Raw genomic sequence first — 20,002 nt, 5'->3', positions numbered from 1 at the left:
TCTAATTTCTTTATTGATAAATTTACATTTGTAAGAGCCTACAAAAATTTAAAATATAAATATTTAGCTTAATTTAAAATTAGGTGATTTAAAAAAAAAAAAAAATCAAATTTTTTTAGAAAATCTGAAAAGGAAAAAATGAAAAGTATGCACTTTTTTAAGTTGTAAAACAGCTTTATTTATAAAGAACCTATATGAGCCCTGAAAACAAATAAGCAAAAATTCCTTTCAATTTACTTAATACTTTATTTTCATAACAATTATGGCCTGTTTATACGATCCAAGTTCTTGGACGAAGATTCATTGAAATTGATGCAGACTTGTTTTGCTCGGATCGTGTAAACGATCATCCAAGTTATTGGATCATAGTAGAGTACGTTCTACTTTCCATCCAAGTTTTTTCTCCCTTAACCAATCAGCTTCTAAAGTTATGTGACGTCAACAAGCAGACATCAGAGTATGTCATTTTGTTGTACATTTTCATATCTTTTAATCCAAATAAATGAATCTGTTAGGGTATATGTCATACCTGCCAACATTGGAGAAATAAAATAACAAAACTTTATACTAGCAAAATTTTTTAGACTACTTACATTTAGCGAAGTAAAATATATATAAATCTTAATTTAAAAAATATTTTTTAAACCTTTATTTACAATAATTTTGACAATTAACATACTGCTGTGCTGGCTATAGCAGTATCTGTCGAGGAATAAGAGAAGTATTTTTGCAATCAATGGATATTTTATTGACGCCCGGTGGCTGAGCGGTAGCGCTTCGCGCTGTCGTGCCACAGGTCCCTGGTTCGATCCTCGGGCCAGGCAAGGTTCACTCAGCCTTTCATCCCTTCAGTGGGTCGATAAAATGAGTACCAAGCATGCTTGGGAACTAACACTGGGGGTTCCGCGTTCGGCTGACCACCTGACCGGAACATATGCTCCTGCACCCCAGAGCCCAAGGTCAAGAAAACTGAGATGGGCACAGTCGGCCTTGGCCCTCTTAATGGGGCTGTCGCGCCACTGAGTTAGTTAGTTTTTAGGATATTTTATTAGGATTTTTTTAAAAAAAATTTTTTCAACAAATATGGAGAAATTTTAGAATATACGGGTAAACAGGAGATAGCGATAAAATATAAGAGTTTTTGTTAAAAAACTGGAGACTAGGCAGGTATGGTATCTGTGTTATTACGATTTTTGTTTTAATTCATGTAAGTATGATTCAAAATGGTGAATATGAACAACGTGTATGCGCAGGTTTTTCATCCGACAAATGAGTGACGTTCAAGAACTTGAAGTGTGGATGAATCATTCGATTTCTTGGAGAGAGAAATTCCACCAAGAACTTAGACCGTGTGAAAAGGCCTTAAATGTGCTAAAAACAATAAGGAAATACCTTGTATTTATCTTACTGAAAAACTTGAATCAAAAATATGTACAATGAATTCTGAAAATACAAATTCCTGAATTTTTAAAAATTGTCTTAAAAAAAAAAAGAATAAATGACATATAACCTAATTATATTCAATATTTTTTTTCAACCTTCAAACACATACACTAATTCATTCAGACATAAATGAAGTCAAAATAAGAACACAACAAATGTTTAAAAATATAAAAATTCTTCAAAATTTGTTTATTGACGCATCACAATTTTCTTTTAAAGACAATGGGAAAAGGGGGGAATGAGACATTAAATAAATTGAATGGGGGGAAGAGGAAAGGGAACATTCACCATTTTTTCTTGTGCTCATCCATACTGACACCACCCGGACCGAGATACACTACCATCAGTAAGCCACCGATGACAGATTGAGTTTGAAAAAAGTCATATTTCAAAAAATCCCTCATGGGTTTATAGGAGGGAAGTGTCCACCATGCATTGGAATAGAAATTGACGCAGGACAGCCACAGGACTAACAGCAGTGCACAGAGCTTTGTTTTGTAACCGACCGTGACTAGGACCATCAGGGCGGAGGCTATAAGATTTTGAACCGCTTGACCGACACTCATTTCCAGTTTGAGGATGGTAATAAACATTCCCACCAAAAGGATGCGTCCTGTCAGCTGAAGGTAGTTCTTCGGTTTATTTTCTCCTAGTGTTGGAATCCCAGCGAATAAGCTCTTTCCTTCAATTCTGCTCTCGGCTATCAACAGCAAGAGGGCTCCAACCAGGGAAAGATTTCTGCAAGAAAAAACACACATTTCAAAAAAAATAAAATTATAATAATAAAAAATCTAAATATTTTGCCAGAACTACAGTACAGAACCCGCTATCCGGAAATCAGAAAACCGGAAAACCAAAAAACCGGAACGAAATTCGATTAATTTTCCCGCCATTTTTCTTTAAAAAAAACTTTTTTTCTTTCAGGATTTTTCTTTCTTTTTTGAAAGATGTTAACTTACCATCACTTTGGAAGTAATCATTAGTGTATTACTTCATTGTTTTTTTTCTATTTTTAAGATTATTTCCAAATATTTCTTTTTCTTTTTTAGTTGAGTTTGACAATAAAAAAACGGCTTTTTGTAGCGATTCAGAAAACCGGAAAAATCAGTTATCCGGAATAGCGATGGTCCCGATCGTTCCGGATAATCGGTTTCCTACTGTACCCCAAAACCCTACTTGAAATGCGATGACTCAGGGGATAGAGTGTTCACTTTCCAATGCAGCGAACCGGGCTCGAATCCCAGTCGATACGAATTCCACATCCGGGACCACAGTTCTGACGTGAAATATACCCAGTGGTAGACGGACCATGGGTAAGAGTCTTCTTGCCATCAGGCTAACCGTGGAAGGTTCTCATTGTCTCCATATCCACGTAACGCAAATGCGGGTTAGCTCCATCAAAAAGTCCTCCACAAAGGAAAGTTTCTCCCAACACTCAATCCAGGAGTTCCCTTGTCTTCTGGATTGGGTTCAAAATGACAAGGTTCCGGAGTTGAACATTAGTAGTAGTAAATCCATAAAATTGGGTCGGCTGTTCAACGACGGTTATTAAAAACTCTTTATAAACTCACAGAAATCATTATACATACAGTCAGATCCCGATTTAACAAATTCATAGGGATTAAAAATATTATTCGCTAAATTGAGGATGATTTGTAATATCGGGGGCAAAATAAAATAAAAATTGACTAACATTTTTCTTATAACTGTCGTTGCACAGCCGACCCAATTTTGGGTTTGTGACTACTAATGTTCAACTCCGTTGCCTTGTAATTTTGAACCAATCCAGAAGACAAGGAAACTCCTGGATCAGTACTCCCAAGAGGTATGATTTGTTATGGGAACATGGAGGACTTTGTGACTTGACAGATTTAATGTGCATCAGTCACCATTTACTATGTGTAGAGTCTTTGGCCAACAGCGTTCAAACCCACAAACTCTAGGACATGGGCCCTGTGCTTTACCAACGAGGTTATCCCGGCCTTGACTAACCTTATGGAATATCTGAACATCTTTAATAAGCAAAAATACAGAAAATAAATAGATATCTTAAACTTTTTAGGAACTTAAATGATTTAGTGCTGATTAATTTGAAATTTTAAAGCATTTTGTGAGTAAGGTTTGCTTATTAACTGGATTTCTTACTTTAAAAAGTTCTTTTTCGACATCACAAAGAGAAGAAAATACTCCTTTATTTGCATGTTGCTGGATTAGGTTAAGTTTTCACTGGAGATTCATTATCATTGACTTCTGCGTCAGAGCATATTTAAGAAATCACAAAACGGGGAAGGATTTATTATGAAATGTATTGAGCTATGGCACTGAATGATGGAAAACATAGAGAAAATGTTGAAAGCTTTCCAAAATGTGGAAGAGTTGACAGCTTTTAAGTAGTAATCAATGTAACTTTTTGTGTATAAGTTTAAATATCTTTTTTCCTAACATAAAGATATTATGGTTTATAAAAACAACATTTTCACAAAAGCAAATATTTTCAGAATGAACATGATTTTAATATGAGGCAGGGCACTATAATGAAAACTCTGAAAATTCCCAGTTAAAATCAGAGCACTCATATCACATAAATAATTATTTTTATTAATAAAAATTAGAATTTTACAGTTAAAAAAGAAAATCACTTAATAAAATGGCAAATATTTTCCACATATAATTATCAATGAAATAATGTTACCTCAATAAGAAGTGAAGATCCCAGAGAATACTGTATGCTATGGTCTGAAAAAAAAAGTATACATAGTAAGTATACAAAAGTATCACAATAAAGAGACAACAAAAAATAAACAGAATAGAAAGAATAAAGGAAATTAAGAAAAAAGAATAGTTTTATTTATTGTGCATAAGCTACAAGTAATAGTACCCATAAGAGATAAAAATATAAAGAAAAAAAAATATTTTTAAAGAGAAGAAAAATTATTAATAAATAAAATTTCAAGTTTAAATTTTTCAAAAAATGAAAAAGCTGAAAAACAAAATTAGTATAAAGTAAGTATAATAAAAACAAATAAGTACAAAAAACAAAGCAAGCTTTTTCATAGTTTATTACAAGTTATCTTCTTTAAAATATTTGTATGCAATATAAGACATATGCGAAAAAAATATGAGACATGAGGGGAAAAAATGAGTTCTTTTGTACTATAGTGAAATGATGTCTCAGATATTTCATTTCTGAGATATCCAATTTTCTTCCCGTTATAGCAGAAATCAGATTAAAATTGAACAACAACAAAAAAAAAGTCTGGTAAAAATTATTAAGAAGCAGAATACTTTTGTCAATATAAAAAAATGTCTTGCAAATGTAAAACAAACAAAAAAAATTTGGAAAGAGAAAATTTTCTTGTTTATTTTGATTGTTAGAAATCCGACCGGAAAAGAGACACATCCAGTGAATGGATGCTTGGATATGGGACTTTGTACTGTGTTTATACATCTATATCATAAGTTTCAGCCATATTTAAAGTATATAACTATGATTTGTCTTGATTACAACTCCAAGAATATTACGTATATGCCTTTAATTTATACAAATAACCCCCGTGGCAACACAGCGACATTGTCGCAGAACATTACAGAGTTCTGCAGAAAGATTTTTTTATTTCGAAAGGAAAGAAGTTTGGGTTTTTTCATCTCAGAATTTTTCAAAATATTTTTTTCCTACAGAACTTTTTATTCCTCCCTTTCTGCAGAATTATAATTAAAAAAATGCCTTTCTCGCATATCGGATATGAAGAAAACAAAACGCTCGTCAACTTTCCCCCCCTTTTCTTTTGAGAATAAAGAAATTCCGCAATGATTGGCTTTAGGTAGAATTTCAGATAAATATTATAAAAAGTAATTTTTAAATAGCAAAAATTTAAAAAAAGGTTAACTATACAAATATTTTTCAGAACAGGAGAATATCAACAATATTAGAAAAAATTCTTATATAACATTCATAATTAAAAATATACAGTGCTGGCCAAAAGTATGGACATGATTTGAAAGTTTCATGTTTTTCAACTTTGTGCGCTTGTAGAATATATTAAGTTTTACTTAAATACAAACGTTTAGATATCAAATTGAAGGTAATTTAATGTAGAATTTAATAACAAAAACAGAATTAAAATATCTGTATTACAAAAAAAGTGATGCTCATTTTAGAAGAACAAACACAAATTGTTTTGAATAAGGACGTGTTTTGTAATAAAAGCATACTAGCCAATCACAAACACTGTTTTTAGGACCAATCAAATGTATGTAACTATAGTTTAGGTTATTTGGATGGTAAAAGAGTTATTGTTGTGGAAATATTTTGCGGAATGATGCATACTAGTACAATTAAATAGAGTATTGCTGTTTTTGAATATTTAAAGTCCTTTTTTTTAATTAAACTAATTTTAAACAATGTGATCAACAAGAAGAACTAAATGGACATCTACAAAAAGAAGCCGAATTGTCATATTGAGAGAAAATGGCCTCTTTTATAATGAAATTGCAAGACAAGTTGGTGGTTCAGTGAATTGTTCTGGTGTACGAAAGTTCTGTTTACGTTATGAAAAAACGAAATCAGTGGAAAATAAAGCCAAATCAGGCCGAAAAAATTCACAAGTGCTACTGCCAATAGAAAAATTAAACGCCTATGCCTTCACGATAGAAAAATTTCATCAGATGCCATTAGATGCGAAATGAATGCAACGGGTACTGCAGTAAGTTCAAGAACAATAAGAAGGTTACCAGGATTTGGACTACTAGCTAGAATTCCAAGGAGAAAAAACAATATTTAAATCAAAAGCAAAGTGAAAATCCAGTTAAGTGGGCAAAACAACACATTAAATGGTCAGAAAATCAATGGAAGCAAGTAATCTGGAGCGATGAGAGTAAAATATCGCTCTTTAGTAGTGATAGTAGAAAATATGTGAGATGTACAGTAGGTGAAGCACTTCATCCTGATTGCATTGAAGCAACTACAAAAAACCCAACAAATGTCATGATTTGGGCATGCATGTCTGCAGATGGTGTGGGCCGAATTCAAGTGATTCATGGCATCCTGAATGCCAAAAAATACATCGAAACTGTCCTGAAACTAAAATTGATACCTTCCATCTGGAATCTCTTCCCCAACAACGCACCATTTATTTTTCAGCAGGATTCAGCTCCATGCCAAACAGCAAAAGTATGCAAAGCATGGTTTCAAAATAAAGGCATAGATATATAACCATGGCCAGGAAACAGCCCTGATCTCAATCCAATTGAAAATTTGTGGCAACTTTTGAAAATTCTTGTACGAAAAAAACGTCCATCCAATAAAAGACAACTTATTGAAGCAATAATTGATTCTTGGCACCATGTGATTAAGAAAGATGCTGTGAAGCTGTCTTAACCCACAGGTCCTCCCAAAATCAGCTTAGGACATCCAAAATCCAAACCCTGTTGAGAACCCACTTTTTTAAAAGTCTAACGTAATCATTATTTATTAACGGCATGGCAGAACAAATTATCTTTTACATGGAACTATCTTAACGTAAAAAATTTATTTACTTGTGCTTAAAAAGTTACCGAAATATGGTGAAAATAGTAAATACTAAATAAAGGAGCTCAAACTATGTAATGAATCAGCATCTAGTACAGTTCATATTAGGTTAACAATCTAAGATGAGTGAGATTTGTGTGTATAAGTTGCATTACCTGTAGAAAAACAATGAAGAAGAGCAGTCCACAGGCAGCATCTACTTTGAAACGAGCGAGCACCATCAAAGATCCGATTATCTGTCCGAAGAGGTTTATGAAGACGAAGCACGAACCGAGGAACCAACCGATTCCCCAGGAGACATCCATATAATCTCTTTGTTCTCCCCATTGCATCCACATGCGCACGCCATCCTCCAAAAATGTGCTCACCAAACACAATCGAGCAAGAGTGGGAAGTATGTGCTTTCCGTAACGCAAAACCTGTGGAGAGAGAATAATGCAATTACTTTAACGCAAACCTCGTAGTGGTCCCAAGAAAAAATCAGGATAATACATTTTAAAAAAAATCAGGACATCCTTTGAAAGAGTATACAGAGCCAAGTCTTTAAACAAAAAATAAGCACCTTTTAAGTACTCAAAAAATATTTTTAAGCACTTTATACATTAATAAAACATAAAATAATTTTTAAAGATTTTACATGATCATGATAAAATGATCAAGAGATTTTTTGATTCGATAACAGAGGGTGGGAAATAAAGCCTGAAATTGAGAATATTTTGCAAAATGCAGCACAGTTGCACGAGAGTGCAATAATCTCACCGAACTCAGGTCAGTAGACATACAAGTGTTTCATCACACATGTAAAATGATTGGCGCTTTCATACGCTATGGACAGAGAATACACTGAAATAGATTGTGGTTGAATAAATTGGGAAAACGTTGAATAGAACAATGAGAAAATCACGCTTTATCATAATACGTAGCGAAAATTGACATGGTAAAGAAAAAAAATCTAATTTTGGAAAAGGGAAAATTAAACACTTTTTAAAAACACCCAATGAAAAAAGACCCTTTAAAGGCTTTTAAAAATGGAAATTAAGCATTTTTTAAAAACGGTTTGCACCCTGGCATACTTAAATCAAACCACTTTTAAAAAGGGAAAACAAAAAGTAAAATTTGTTCCACTTTAAGTTGATGGTGTAGCTAAGGTTTACAGTGACTGGACAAATTAAAAAAACAACAACCCCCTTTTAATTACGGTGTGAAGCTTATCTTAAGAGAGGCTTTTCGGGACCACTTTAAAATGACTATGACATTCCTAAAAATTAAAAAAAAAATGCTTTTGCTATTCAAGATCTAAAATTCAAACTGTTCAACAATGCAACAAAATTGCTACTCATTAAAATATAAGTTTTAAAAAATAAGAAAAAACACCATTTTTCTAGCGAACTATCTTCAAAATGATTACAATTTTGGAATTATTTTTTAGATTACGAATTTCATACTTATGTGTTTGCCACAGTAGTTCCTTAATTCCAGTAGAAGCTATCAAGGAATTTTATTTTATTGAAATTTCTACGACAATGTGGTTCTTTCTACAAATCTGCGTAAAAAAAGTCTTTATTGCATATGAATGAGAACTTGGGAATAAAATTAAGAGGGGATTGGTAAAGGTTTAATAAATGTCGCTTTTGTCTAAGTATCAAATTAGTGGAACTCATAGAAAATTTTGACGGAATATAAATAATTAAATTGCAAAGTTCAAGCATCAACAGTCTTGAGATTTGCGGAAGAATCACATGCCTGATATGATAAACCCCTTTGAATGGTGATTCAGAAGAGTATTCATTATACAAAATCAGAATAGAAAAAAAACAAACTTAAATGCAGACATCACTAATTTGACAGATTTATTTTGCTTTCGCCTTAATCAAGGTTAGTCTAATGACAGTCAGCGCAAAAGGGTAAATTACAATAATGAAAATTTTATAATCCACTCAAAAATGTGAATAGACATCTTACATACCACATCAACAATCTGAAAAAAAGAAAAAAAAAATTATGAAACACAAATAATCAAAATGTTATACCTCATCAACAAAATCTTCTGCTACTCTTAATACCTCTTTTTGGTCAACCCGCGCCATTTCACATAGGCGACACCACTAAATTAAAAAAAAATATACATTGTTAATTGAAAACTAATAAGCAAAACAAGCAAAAAAAAAAATTCTTCCAAACTGCAAATGCAAAACTACAGAGTAGATTTCTTTCCACATACAAGTACTAAATAAATTAGATGTTTTAAATGCAGAATTTATAAATCATTTGAATGCAAACAAGATAGAAACAAAAACAGTTTGTACTCAAATGAAGAAAACGATAGGAACTTTTTAAAATTGCTTAACTTTGATATTTTAGATATTTGTTAAAAAGCAATTGATATTTTAGATATTCTTTAAAAAGAGAATAATAATTCATTTGCAACTTAATTAGCTTATAAAAAGAAAATTTAAAGAAACTCTCATTGTACTCTTAAGAAAAGATTAAAAAGTAAATTTTGACAGAACAGAAGAAAAAAAAAATTGCCCAAACTTTTAATAAGAAAAGAATTTTTATGCATACTGCAGAAGAATGTTTACCGACCAGATTTACTGGAAGGGTCAGAAAATTATTTTAGTACTTTATTGCAGACCAATGAGGTTATTAATCTGGACTATTTTCATTTGGGTTTTCACAAATATAAACTTGTGCCACTTAGGAAATTTTTGCTATAGCTAAAATAGCTAAGCACAAGAGAAATGTCTCCAAAAAAATGTAGAACTCTTTCAACTTTTTTTTTTACAATATTTATTTTTTAAACACATAAAAATTAAATTAAATAAATTTTAAAAAAATTGTTAAATTTCCTTACGTTAGTCTAACCGAAACATACCCAATTTTTTAATCACTCGGACAACACAATAAAAAATATCTTGAGCATAAACAGTAAGTTACTGATTTATTTTGATCTTTCTCAAAGTACCAGATAGTAATCAATTAATTATACAAGTTCTGTTTATGGTAATGGATGGCAAAAAAAAAAAATGTTATTTAAAATAAAAATACATTAAAAAAACAACAACAATCAAACTCACACAAATGCAACTCAAAATCACTTCACTAACGCCACACAAACTTTAATCCTAAAAACAAATGTAATAATTAAATTGTCAAAGAAAGTGTTACATAGAAAAACAAAACACCAATGCAATATTCGTTACGCCAATCACCTCCTCCCATCTGTGCAATCCATCAAATCCCTATGCACACAATACAATCTTCTCATTTCTTCAATCAGCTCATTTACAAGACGGGAATATTTCTGTATCACGATCTGTCGCGCCAACTACAATGGCCAAGGTGTCAAATAGAGTATTTACAAATGACACAAACGGTAAGGCGTCTAGTCAAATAGAGGCTGCAACTAAAACCATACAGAATTCAACATTTGCAGCAATTGAAATAGGAAGACTACAGCAAACATATGAATTATGCTACGTATAGGTTGGTAAGTATGGAGGATGAAACAATGGCTGATCGTCTCATTTTCAGCTATGAAGCAACCTACCACATAAGTGGAAAGGTTAACTATCACAACAGTTGAATATGAGGTACAGTGAAGCCTTCCACCATAATTGAATATGAACGTGACTTCCGAAAGTTAATGTGTTCCCCCATGGCAGAATTTTTTCGGACTTTCAGCGACAAACTTCCCTAGCATTAATATTTTTCTTTAGAATACTTTTAATTATAACAATTGCTAATATAAAGTAACAGAAACTTTGCGTTTACAGAAGAGAGTAGAGAATAAAAATGTATAAAAAATTTTAATTGTAAAAAAGATAATTTTTTAAAATTAGAATATTACAGGCACTTTCTCGTATTATGTAAGTGAAAAATGCACTAATTATCTGCTGCTTCAAATTTTGTATATCATTACGAAAAGTAAAATTCGTAAACAAATTAAACGGTAACAAATTCAAATTCATACTTAAATTGAAAATCTTAAAATTCAGTGCAGTAAACTCCAAAATGTGAATAGTACTCTTAAAAAAAAAAAAAAAGAAAGAAAAAAAGAGAGAGATACTCAATTGTGTGTAAAACACGATGTTCTTTAAAGGGGGGGGGGGAATGAAAGAAAGAACATTTCTAGATCAAACTTTATTTTAAACTTCTGCAATTTCTGAATTTTTTTTATTTCATATTATTAATTTGAAATTCTATCTGAAGCCACTGCAGACTTCCTTTTTTGAATCCCAAATGAGAATAGAAAAAAATCACGATTATTTCTTCAATCTCTGATGCGCAAAAAAGACATATTTGGAGGAAAAAAAAAAAAAAAAACATTTTCGAAAAATTATGCAGAAAGGAAAACCAAAATTTCCCTCTCCCCAAATGAAAAATCTTTCTGCAAAAGCTCTAACGTTATGCAACAATGGTGCTGCAATTCTGCCACGGAGATGTGTTCTGTGAGATCTCATCCCATAAACTTGCTTGAGGTACGCTTAATGCCAACAGCTAGATATTGATTCTACAAATTACATCTTGCTTTAATATGGAGCACCCTCACACTGGGCACATTTTTAAACAAACATCTTCCAAGCTGTTGGATCGGTCGAAGTGGGGATGCCGGCAATTTCTTCTGCACATAGCCACAGAGATCTCCGGACTCGACACCCTGCGATTTCTGTCTATGAGGTTTTGTGCTTCCCACGCTCAAAACAATTGAACTCAAAGAACGCATTTGTAATGAGCTTGCATCAGTGACTGCACAAATGCTACAAAATGTATGGCGTGATATGGACTACCACCTAGATGTTGCCCGTGAGACCAAAGGAAGTCACATAGAAAATCTGCAACGCACGTATACAAAATTTCGAAGTTCCTTTTACATTCAGTGTAAATTTTACCAATGAAATTTTTTTCATTAAATAGTTACAGTGGTTTGTAATCACTATATTCATTTTGAATTACCCTGCATTTTTGCAGGAATTTAAGTAATTAGAATATTGCTTTAAGAATGAATTTTTTGTGACGTTAATTTTTTGGTTTTGTGCATCACATTTGGATTTTATCTTGTTGATGTGAAGATTGGTATTTTTATTGTGTTAATTTGTGCAATTTAGGAGTATGGATACAAACTTTCGAGGGTTGCTAGTTTTCTAAAAAAAAATTAATGAATGAAGTCAGATGTATTATTGTGTTTATATTTCCATTTAGATTTTGTTTTAATTTTACGCCAAGCGGTAACAGAAATGTTGCTTTGTTAATGCTTTAAATTTAACCATCACTAATGATTTTTCAAGATTAAGTGTTATTGCCCAGAATACATTTTCTGGTATATGCTACACTGATTTTGTTTCTTTAAGTTTAAGCGCTACTGACCAAGATTCATTTGATCTGTATGTACTACACTGTTGTTTTATTAAGGTCAAGTGCTACTGCCTGGGATATATTTATTTGCCCTAAATGGGTATATCCTACACTGATGTTTTATTAAAGCTAAGTGCTACGTTTAGTTGTTTGGTATGAAAAAGATACAAGCTGGTAACAAAACTACTACCTTGGGGCTAAGATTCAGTGTAGGTCTGAGCACAAAATGAAAATCGCCAAAAATCTGGTGCATATTTGATAACAAATCAGTTCTATCCTGTTAAATGATCATCACTTCTTTTCAGAAAAAAAGACAGACTCCAAGTGCTTTATTCTCACTTAAATAATTTAACTTAAATAACATAAAAGTCTTTGCAGTTTAATGTTGTTTAAGTGCTTTTAATTATGATGAAAGTATTTTTAATAAGCATAGTAATGAAAACAGCTAAAACGATTTTATACAACTCTTTAACATCTGTCCATATTGATATATTTCCACTGTTTTGCAAAAATTAATATGTGCTAGAATGAAAACTGAATAAATGCTGTAAGAAACCTGCCCAGTTAAAAAAAATTATAAATAAAAACAATTTTAAGCTTTAAAAAGTAATGCTTGATAAAGGATCAATGTAATACAACTTTAAACTTACTATGCCAGAACTAAATTTATGAAAAAAAATATGTGAACCTACATATAAAAATACATAATATTTCAGCATTATGCTAATAGGTTTTTTTTTTTTCTCTTATCACATTAAGAAAACGAAATGAATGGGTTTTGACTTCTATTTCAGTTTAAACGCCACTGGTTTAGATGTGTTTAAACATATCAAAAAAATGCTTGCTAGTTTTCAATTGGATTGGTCTTTTTTAAAATCTATATAGCGTTCATTGAGCAGCTTGCATATTAAATAACTTTTTATAAAAGCTCTGGACGAGGAAATCTATTTTCACAACCTGACATTACATCTGTCATACTTAACACACGAATACAATACGGTCAACAAAATAGAGAAATATAAAAACTACAAATACACACATTTTAAAAGCAAATGTTCAGATCAAAACAACAAATAAATTCTAAATTTCTTTAAAATATTTTACCGATCCGGCTAATGCCACGTAGTTTCACGCCTGATATTTTTTCAACTTGGATCTTTCGTCGGCAATGTTTGCAGTAAAAAAGTTGCAGTTTTTATTTTCAATCCTGATGTAAATATTTGGATGATGCATTTGGAAACGCATTAAAATATTGTTTAGCTTTAAAGAAGTTTTAAATTTTTATTCATGCTTATATATCAAATACATATACTTTTTAAAAGTATTTCGAAAACATTTTTGTTTAAAAGTAAGCTATAAGCTAAGTTTCATCATCCTTAGCTTAGACGTAGGCCTGGACTTAGAGGCAACGAGTGATGATATCACTACGTGAGGGAAGTGATGCGGTAGACAAGAGAGAAATACTTCGTTGCTAAGCAACCAAGGTGAGGATGCAACCTTGCCTTCATGGAGGACTTTTTGATGGAGCTAACCCGCATTTGCGTTACATGGAGAGGAAGATTACGAGAACCTACCTCAGTCAGTCTGACGGCAAAGGGACCCATGGGACCGTCTACCACTGAGGATATTTCACGTCAGCACTCCCTTATGAAAATTTAAGGTATATTTAAGGTTGATTTGAGGTATTTTTGAGGTATTAAGGTTGTTTTGAGGTATATTTGAGGTATATTTAAGGTTGCAGAGAAAACAGAAATAAAAATTATACCTCGTAAAGGTTGTAATTAAGGTGTACGAGGTTGATTTATATATACTTCAGCTTGTTTTGAGGTTGTTTAAAATTCACTTCAAATCATCCAGACTGATAAGGTGATTTTTAAGGTATACCAGGTTTATTTTCTTACATTTGTAACAAAAGAGGTATTTTTGAGGTGTAAAATTTTTTACCTTATTTCAACTAAAAAGAGTGAGATATTTATTGAGGTATATGAAGTCATTTTATTTATACCTAAGCTTATTTTGAGGTTGTTTTAAATTCACTTCAAATCAACCAGACTGATAAGGTGATTTTTAAGGTATATCAAGTTGATTTTCTGATACTTGTAATAAAAGAGGTATTTTTGAGGTATAAAAAAATTGACCTTATTTCAACTAACGAGAGTGAGATATTTATTGAGGTACATGAAGTCCTTTTATTTATACCTAAGCTTATTTTGAGGTTGTTTAAAATTCACTTCATATCAACCAGACTCATGAGGCAGTTTTTAAGGTTCACCAGGTTGTTTTTTTTACACTTGTAACAAAAGAGGTATTTACGAGGTATAAAAAATATAATTTTTTTCAACTAAAGAGAGTGAGGTCTTTATTGAGATGTATGAAGTCATTTTATTTATACCTAAGGTTGTTTTAAGGTTGTTTAAAGTACACTTCATATCAACTAGCTCACTTCCCAGAGTTCCGTGCTAGCCGGCAAATGGCGTGTGTGTTTACAATCGAAAGTTTCTTTAAAATTCGGTAAGTGTGCTTGACATTTATTAATTTAGCTTTGTCACTTTTAATCAAATATGCCTCAATTTTCAAACTTAAATTTCATTATTTTTGTTTTAAAGACGCGTCCTGATCTTACATTATTTAAGTAGGAGGATATTCTTTGAGGCTATTGTTGTAGGCTTAGCAATAAGACAGATCAATCTAAATATTTCTCGTCGCTGTTTAGGGTAACGTTACTGGTGAATCGTTACAGCAGGTTACGCACAGTATATTTTATTGTTTGTAATTTATTCAAATATAACTATTCTTTTTGTTTTGCTTAAATGTATATGTTTTAACGTAGCAGTATGCAAGCTGATTGAGTAAAAGGTTCATAATTTCTCTTATAAATAAATCACTGAAAATTGAAAGTTAACAGTTTTTATATATTGCAGGTAATAAAACAAATAAACAATACTATTGTAAGGAACGAAATGCATATTTGTTGCCTTCAACAAAAATCTAACATACATATTTAACTAATAAAATAAACATATACAATAAAAATTGCAATCAGGGTAAATACATCACACAAAAATTTTAATATTTCTTCAAAAGTTGCATTTTCATAAAAATATATATTTACAAACATGAAGAAAAAAAACAATCCTGTTTTTCGAAGTAAATATTCATTTTTTTAAATTAATGTTTACTATTAACAGGTGATTCTAAGGTAGGAAACAAGTTTACCATATCAAATCAACAAATTTCATAAAAAAATCTATGAGAATTCCTAATAAAATCTGAAATTTTTTTTAATAAAAATATATGTAATATGAGATAAGATTCAAGCTAATTTTAGTGAACTAATTTTTTAACCCCCCTCACAAATTAATAAAGCAAACTTCAAAAATTTTCATAATCTGAAAAATATTTTGTTTTTAAACTCCAGAAATGATGAGAAATTGGAAATTCTAACATTATCGCAGAGAAAGAAAAGAATTTTTTTTATTTTTAAATGTGCAGAGTAAATAAAAATATAACGCTAATAAATAAAGAATTTTGAAAATTAAATTCTAATAACATTAAATTATGTAAGGATCACAGAAAACTATAATATCAATGAAAAAAAATCAGAACCGAATAATTTCGGTAATAATAAGTGATTGATATTAACAGCGATTACATTATATATAAGCGGGGATTACTGAACTTACATATACATTGCCTCTAGAGAGAAAAAAGTTATTCTAATTCTAGATTGTTCACCACATTAGCAAAATAAATTTTTCCAGTGTCATCGCACTGGATGGAAATACAAACAGAAGATATATTTGTCACAGGAATTAAGTTAAAGTTGCCAGAATTAGTTACTTGTGTAATATGGCTTAGTTCAACATTAAAATTAAGATTAAGAGAACGCATCTTTTCACCAGAAATCATTTCTTCAATAACACCATAATAATTCCAGCAACAGCATATTGAATTCTGACAAGTACAAGTTACTAAAATTTTTACGAAGAAATTAATGCAGCCTAGTTTAAGTTTACTTGCCCTTTTATACATAAGCTTGGTTTAGTTGAGTATCTTAAAAGTATTTGTATGTGTATCACCTATTAAATAATATCTGAAGTTAGTTAGCAAAAAGGCAACTATTGGTGAAGGAAAACTGGCATCCACTTAAAAAATTCTCATGCAAAATTCAAACTTTTTGTCCGTTTAGTCCACTAAGGCAACGCCCCGCTCTTCCGTGCCACAGGTCCTGGGTTCGATCCTTGGGCCGGGCAAGGTTGACTCAGCCTTTCATCCCTTCAGTGGGTCGATAAATGAGTACCAAGCATGCTTGGGAACTAAACACTGGGGGTTCCGCGTTCGGCTGACCACCTAACCGGAACATCTGCTCCTGCATCCCAGAGCCCAAGGTCAAGAAAACTGAAATGGGCACAGTAGACCTTGGCCCTCTATGGGCTGTCGCGCCACTGTGTTTAGTTTTATTTTAGTTTTTAGTCCGCTAAGGCAAAATCTTGAATATTATTCTAGATCAACATGATGCAGTTTAATATTTTGGAATGATTTTCAATTTATTTTTAATAAGACTCGTGAAGACTCGTAAAGAGACTAAAAGAACATGAAAACTTTTCGTATAAATAGTGTGCTCTAATAAAATAGTTTTTATCCTTAATCCACAAAGAATATTGTATAAAACAAATTTACTGAGACAGCTATTCCAAAAAAATAATTTTATTATTTCAATTAAATATTAAAATCATTTTGGTGAACCTATACTTAATCTGCTTATATTGTAGTTAAAAAAGTTTAAAAGTATTATTGACTCTGGATTTTTGTTGTCAACATTAGTAACTTATCAAAGTTATATAAATATATATTTCAATTTCCTTCAATTTCTTAAAAAAAAATCTCATCTGAAAATTTCCAAATGAAACTTGCTATGCAACTTTTATATAACTTGATTTTACTCAACTTGAACATGCAACTTTTACAGAGCTGCTCCGTAAATGGCATCCAGAATTTCAAGGTTTGAATAAGGCTGTCAATAATACGTGCTCTGCAGCTAGGAGGAAGTGGAGACTAGTAACTGGAGAGCCTTCCCCTGGGAGTAACTCTAAATATACACCAAAAAGAAAAAAGACAAGTAAATTATTCTCCTTTGATTCAATGAAATCTTTTCACCTAAAAAATTACTGATAAAGTTCGCATGATCTTTGATTTTTGAAAACATTATTTTATAGCATTATCTTAAATTATTCTCTCAGGCAAGTAAACATATAAACTTAATGTTGCTTTTATTTCGATGGGGCATGAAAAACACAAAACATTGATGTTCTACATTCTTTTATTAAAAGATGATTGATTCTTGATCACATTAAATAAAAGGTTGAAAATGACCTTTTGTTTTTAAAAACCTTACGTGATAGACAATTATTTTCGGAATCAGCAGCATTGAGAATTGGTTTTAGTACAATTTCTTTTGCGAAATTGGACTAAAAATTTAAACAAGCAGGCCAGTGTAATTGAATTTATTCAAACTTTGCTGAGAAAAAAATTTAAATATCAACATAACAATCCATAATTAAAAATGGTCGGTTGAATTATTGGAAAATTAAGAATTTCAATAAGCGTGTTATTTCTACAGAAGTTTTTATATGCATCTTATAGAAAAATTAGCTTTTTTAAGTGATATGTTTAAACAGTCAAAATAAAGAATTGAAATATACTGGGAGGAGAGTTTTGCAGGTCATTATTATTATTCTTATTCATCTACTGTTACTAAAGAAACCATTTATTTATTCAAAATTGAATAGAAATAATAATAAAAGGTGATTTATGCAACGAAATAAGCTTTAAAATATTATTCTAATCTTTTAAAATTTGTCATTATCAATGTAAATATGACTCTCGCTAATTCAAATTTTTTATTTATAGGTTCCAATGCTCCAAATAACGTAAGCACAGCAAACTTGCAGAAGAAGCAGAGTAATTGTCAAGAATTTTGATTTCTTGAACGAAAAATTAATTTTTTTTTGTTAATAAAAGTTTTTATTTGTAAGCTGGCTAAATTATTTAAATTTGCTGTTATTTCGCTTTTACAAAAAATTAGCGCCTTTAACATCTGTTCTATATAAATGAGTTCCCACATTTTTCTGAAACAAATGTATCCTCTTTTCACGATAGTTTAATTGAAATTATTAAAATTACAGAAACATTTGAAATGTTCTTTTAAGGTTTATGAGTCAGCATACTTAACATTATTCAACTCTACATGTTAATTCAAGATTAATAAATTTTATGAACTATTTAATTGCAAATTAGCACAAGGTTCACAAACTATAAATTAAAGGCGTTAAGTGAAAATTCCTATTCTGAATTGTGTGAGGAAGAATACATTCCAATGAGTTGTATTTCAAAATTAAAGGAAGATATATTCTTTGCATTGCATTTTACTTTTCTTCACACAATACATGGAAATCAGTCGAAAATTCTTTCGAAAGAAAGATTCATCCGTATTCCGCCTATGTGTTTAGAAAATAGTTTCTTAGCATCAGGATTAGCAGTGAAAATTAAGACAGACCGTAAAAAGTTAATAAGTAATTACCACCTAATGTGTAACATTAAAAACTCCATCAGAGTGATAAATACCTCTACAAGTGAAAAGATATATATTTTAGGTTTAAAATTGGCAGTCTAAGGAGAAACATTTTAATTATATTTAAATACCAGCATTAGCATAAAAAAATATAACCTGAAGGGAAAAATGGCATATTTTAGTTTGATTAAAAAAATTTCCTTTACGAGCATAAAAACCTATATTTGAGGTGAAAAATAATACACCTTACGTTAGTAAAAAATCACCTTTCCAACTATCAAAAATTACACCTGAGGTAGATTTGAAATAATCTGAAGAGTAAAATGACATGCCTCAGGTTGAAAAATATATACCTCTACAAGCATAAAATTAGATACCTGAGGTTGAAAAATAATTACCTGAGGTCGAACAACATACACCTGAGGTTGATTTATAATAACCTGAAGTGTAAAATGACACACCTTAGGTTGTTGAATAAATACTTCCACAAGTGTAAAAAAATATATTTCAAGCTGATAAGTAATAACCTAAGGTCGAACAAAATACACCTGAGGTTGATTTGAAATAACCTGAAGTGTAAAATGACACACCATACGTTGAAAAATATATATCTCTACAAGCATAAAATTAGATACCTGAGGTTGAAAAATAATTACCTGAAGTGGAACAAAATACACCCGAGGTTGATTTATAATAACCTGAAGTGTAAAATGACACACTTTAGGTTGTTGAATAAATACTTCCACAAGTGTAAATAAATATACTTCAAGCTGATAAGTAATAACCTAAGGTTGAAAATGAAACACTTTAAAGTAGTAAATATCTACCTCTCCCCAGATGTAAAATTAAACACCTCAAGTTGAAACATATATACCTCTGGAGGTATATATTAAGGTATATTTGAGGTTGGTTTTGAGGTATTCATTTGCACCCTTTTCAACCTCAACGACGTCTTTAAATAACAACCTCCTTTATACCTTTAAAATATACCTTGTTTATACCTCATTTATACCTCGATTTTTTCATAAGGGCTGTGGCTGATGCAAGCCGAATGTGGAATTCGTATCGACTGGGATTCGAACCCGGTTCGTCGCACTGGTAGGCGA

At 31.2% G+C, this 20,002-nt stretch overlaps 1 protein-coding gene and 1 long non-coding RNA gene across 5 annotated transcripts; one reads left to right on the top strand and one right to left on the bottom strand.

Annotated features, from left to right (window-relative positions):
- Positions 1-1,601: 1,601 nt before the first annotated feature.
- Positions 1,602-13,560, bottom strand: Surf4 (Surfeit locus protein 4). 4 transcript variants are annotated; one of them, XM_016070506.4, is made up of 6 exons: positions 13,430-13,539; positions 10,048-10,095; positions 9,001-9,075; positions 7,126-7,389; positions 4,136-4,179; positions 1,602-2,181 (listed from the first exon to the last, which is right to left on the bottom strand). In XM_016070506.4, exons 3-6 carry the CDS (start codon positions 9,055-9,057, stop codon positions 1,728-1,730), a joined length of 819 nt encoding a protein of 272 aa, XP_015925992.1. In that variant the 5' UTR covers positions 9,058-9,075; positions 10,048-10,095; positions 13,430-13,539; the 3' UTR covers positions 1,602-1,727. The 4 variants fall into 4 exon arrangements, with proteins under 4 accessions (XP_015925992.1, XP_015925993.1, XP_015925990.1 ...); XM_016070507.4 differs by having other exon boundaries at positions 13,365-13,504; XM_016070504.5 differs by lacking the exon at positions 10,048-10,095 and having other exon boundaries at positions 13,430-13,560.
- A 427-nt stretch (positions 13,561-13,987) lies between these two features.
- LOC147806559 (uncharacterized) lies at positions 13,988-18,359 on the top strand. Its single transcript, XR_015435962.1, has 3 exons — positions 13,988-14,836; positions 17,295-17,444; positions 18,236-18,359. It is a non-coding gene; the product is annotated as an uncharacterized LOC147806559 (long non-coding RNA).
- The last annotated feature ends 1,643 nt before the right edge of the window (positions 18,360-20,002 follow it).

The sequence above is a fragment of the Parasteatoda tepidariorum genome, chromosome 8 (genome assembly GCF_982258835.1).
Source record: "Parasteatoda tepidariorum strain Cologne lab strain chromosome 8, Ptep-v5.0, whole genome shotgun sequence".
NCBI lineage: Eukaryota > Metazoa > Arthropoda > Arachnida > Araneae > Theridiidae > Parasteatoda > Parasteatoda tepidariorum.
The sequence above is the reverse complement of the archived record's forward strand: the minus strand, read 5'-3'. Positions and strand labels throughout refer to the sequence as shown.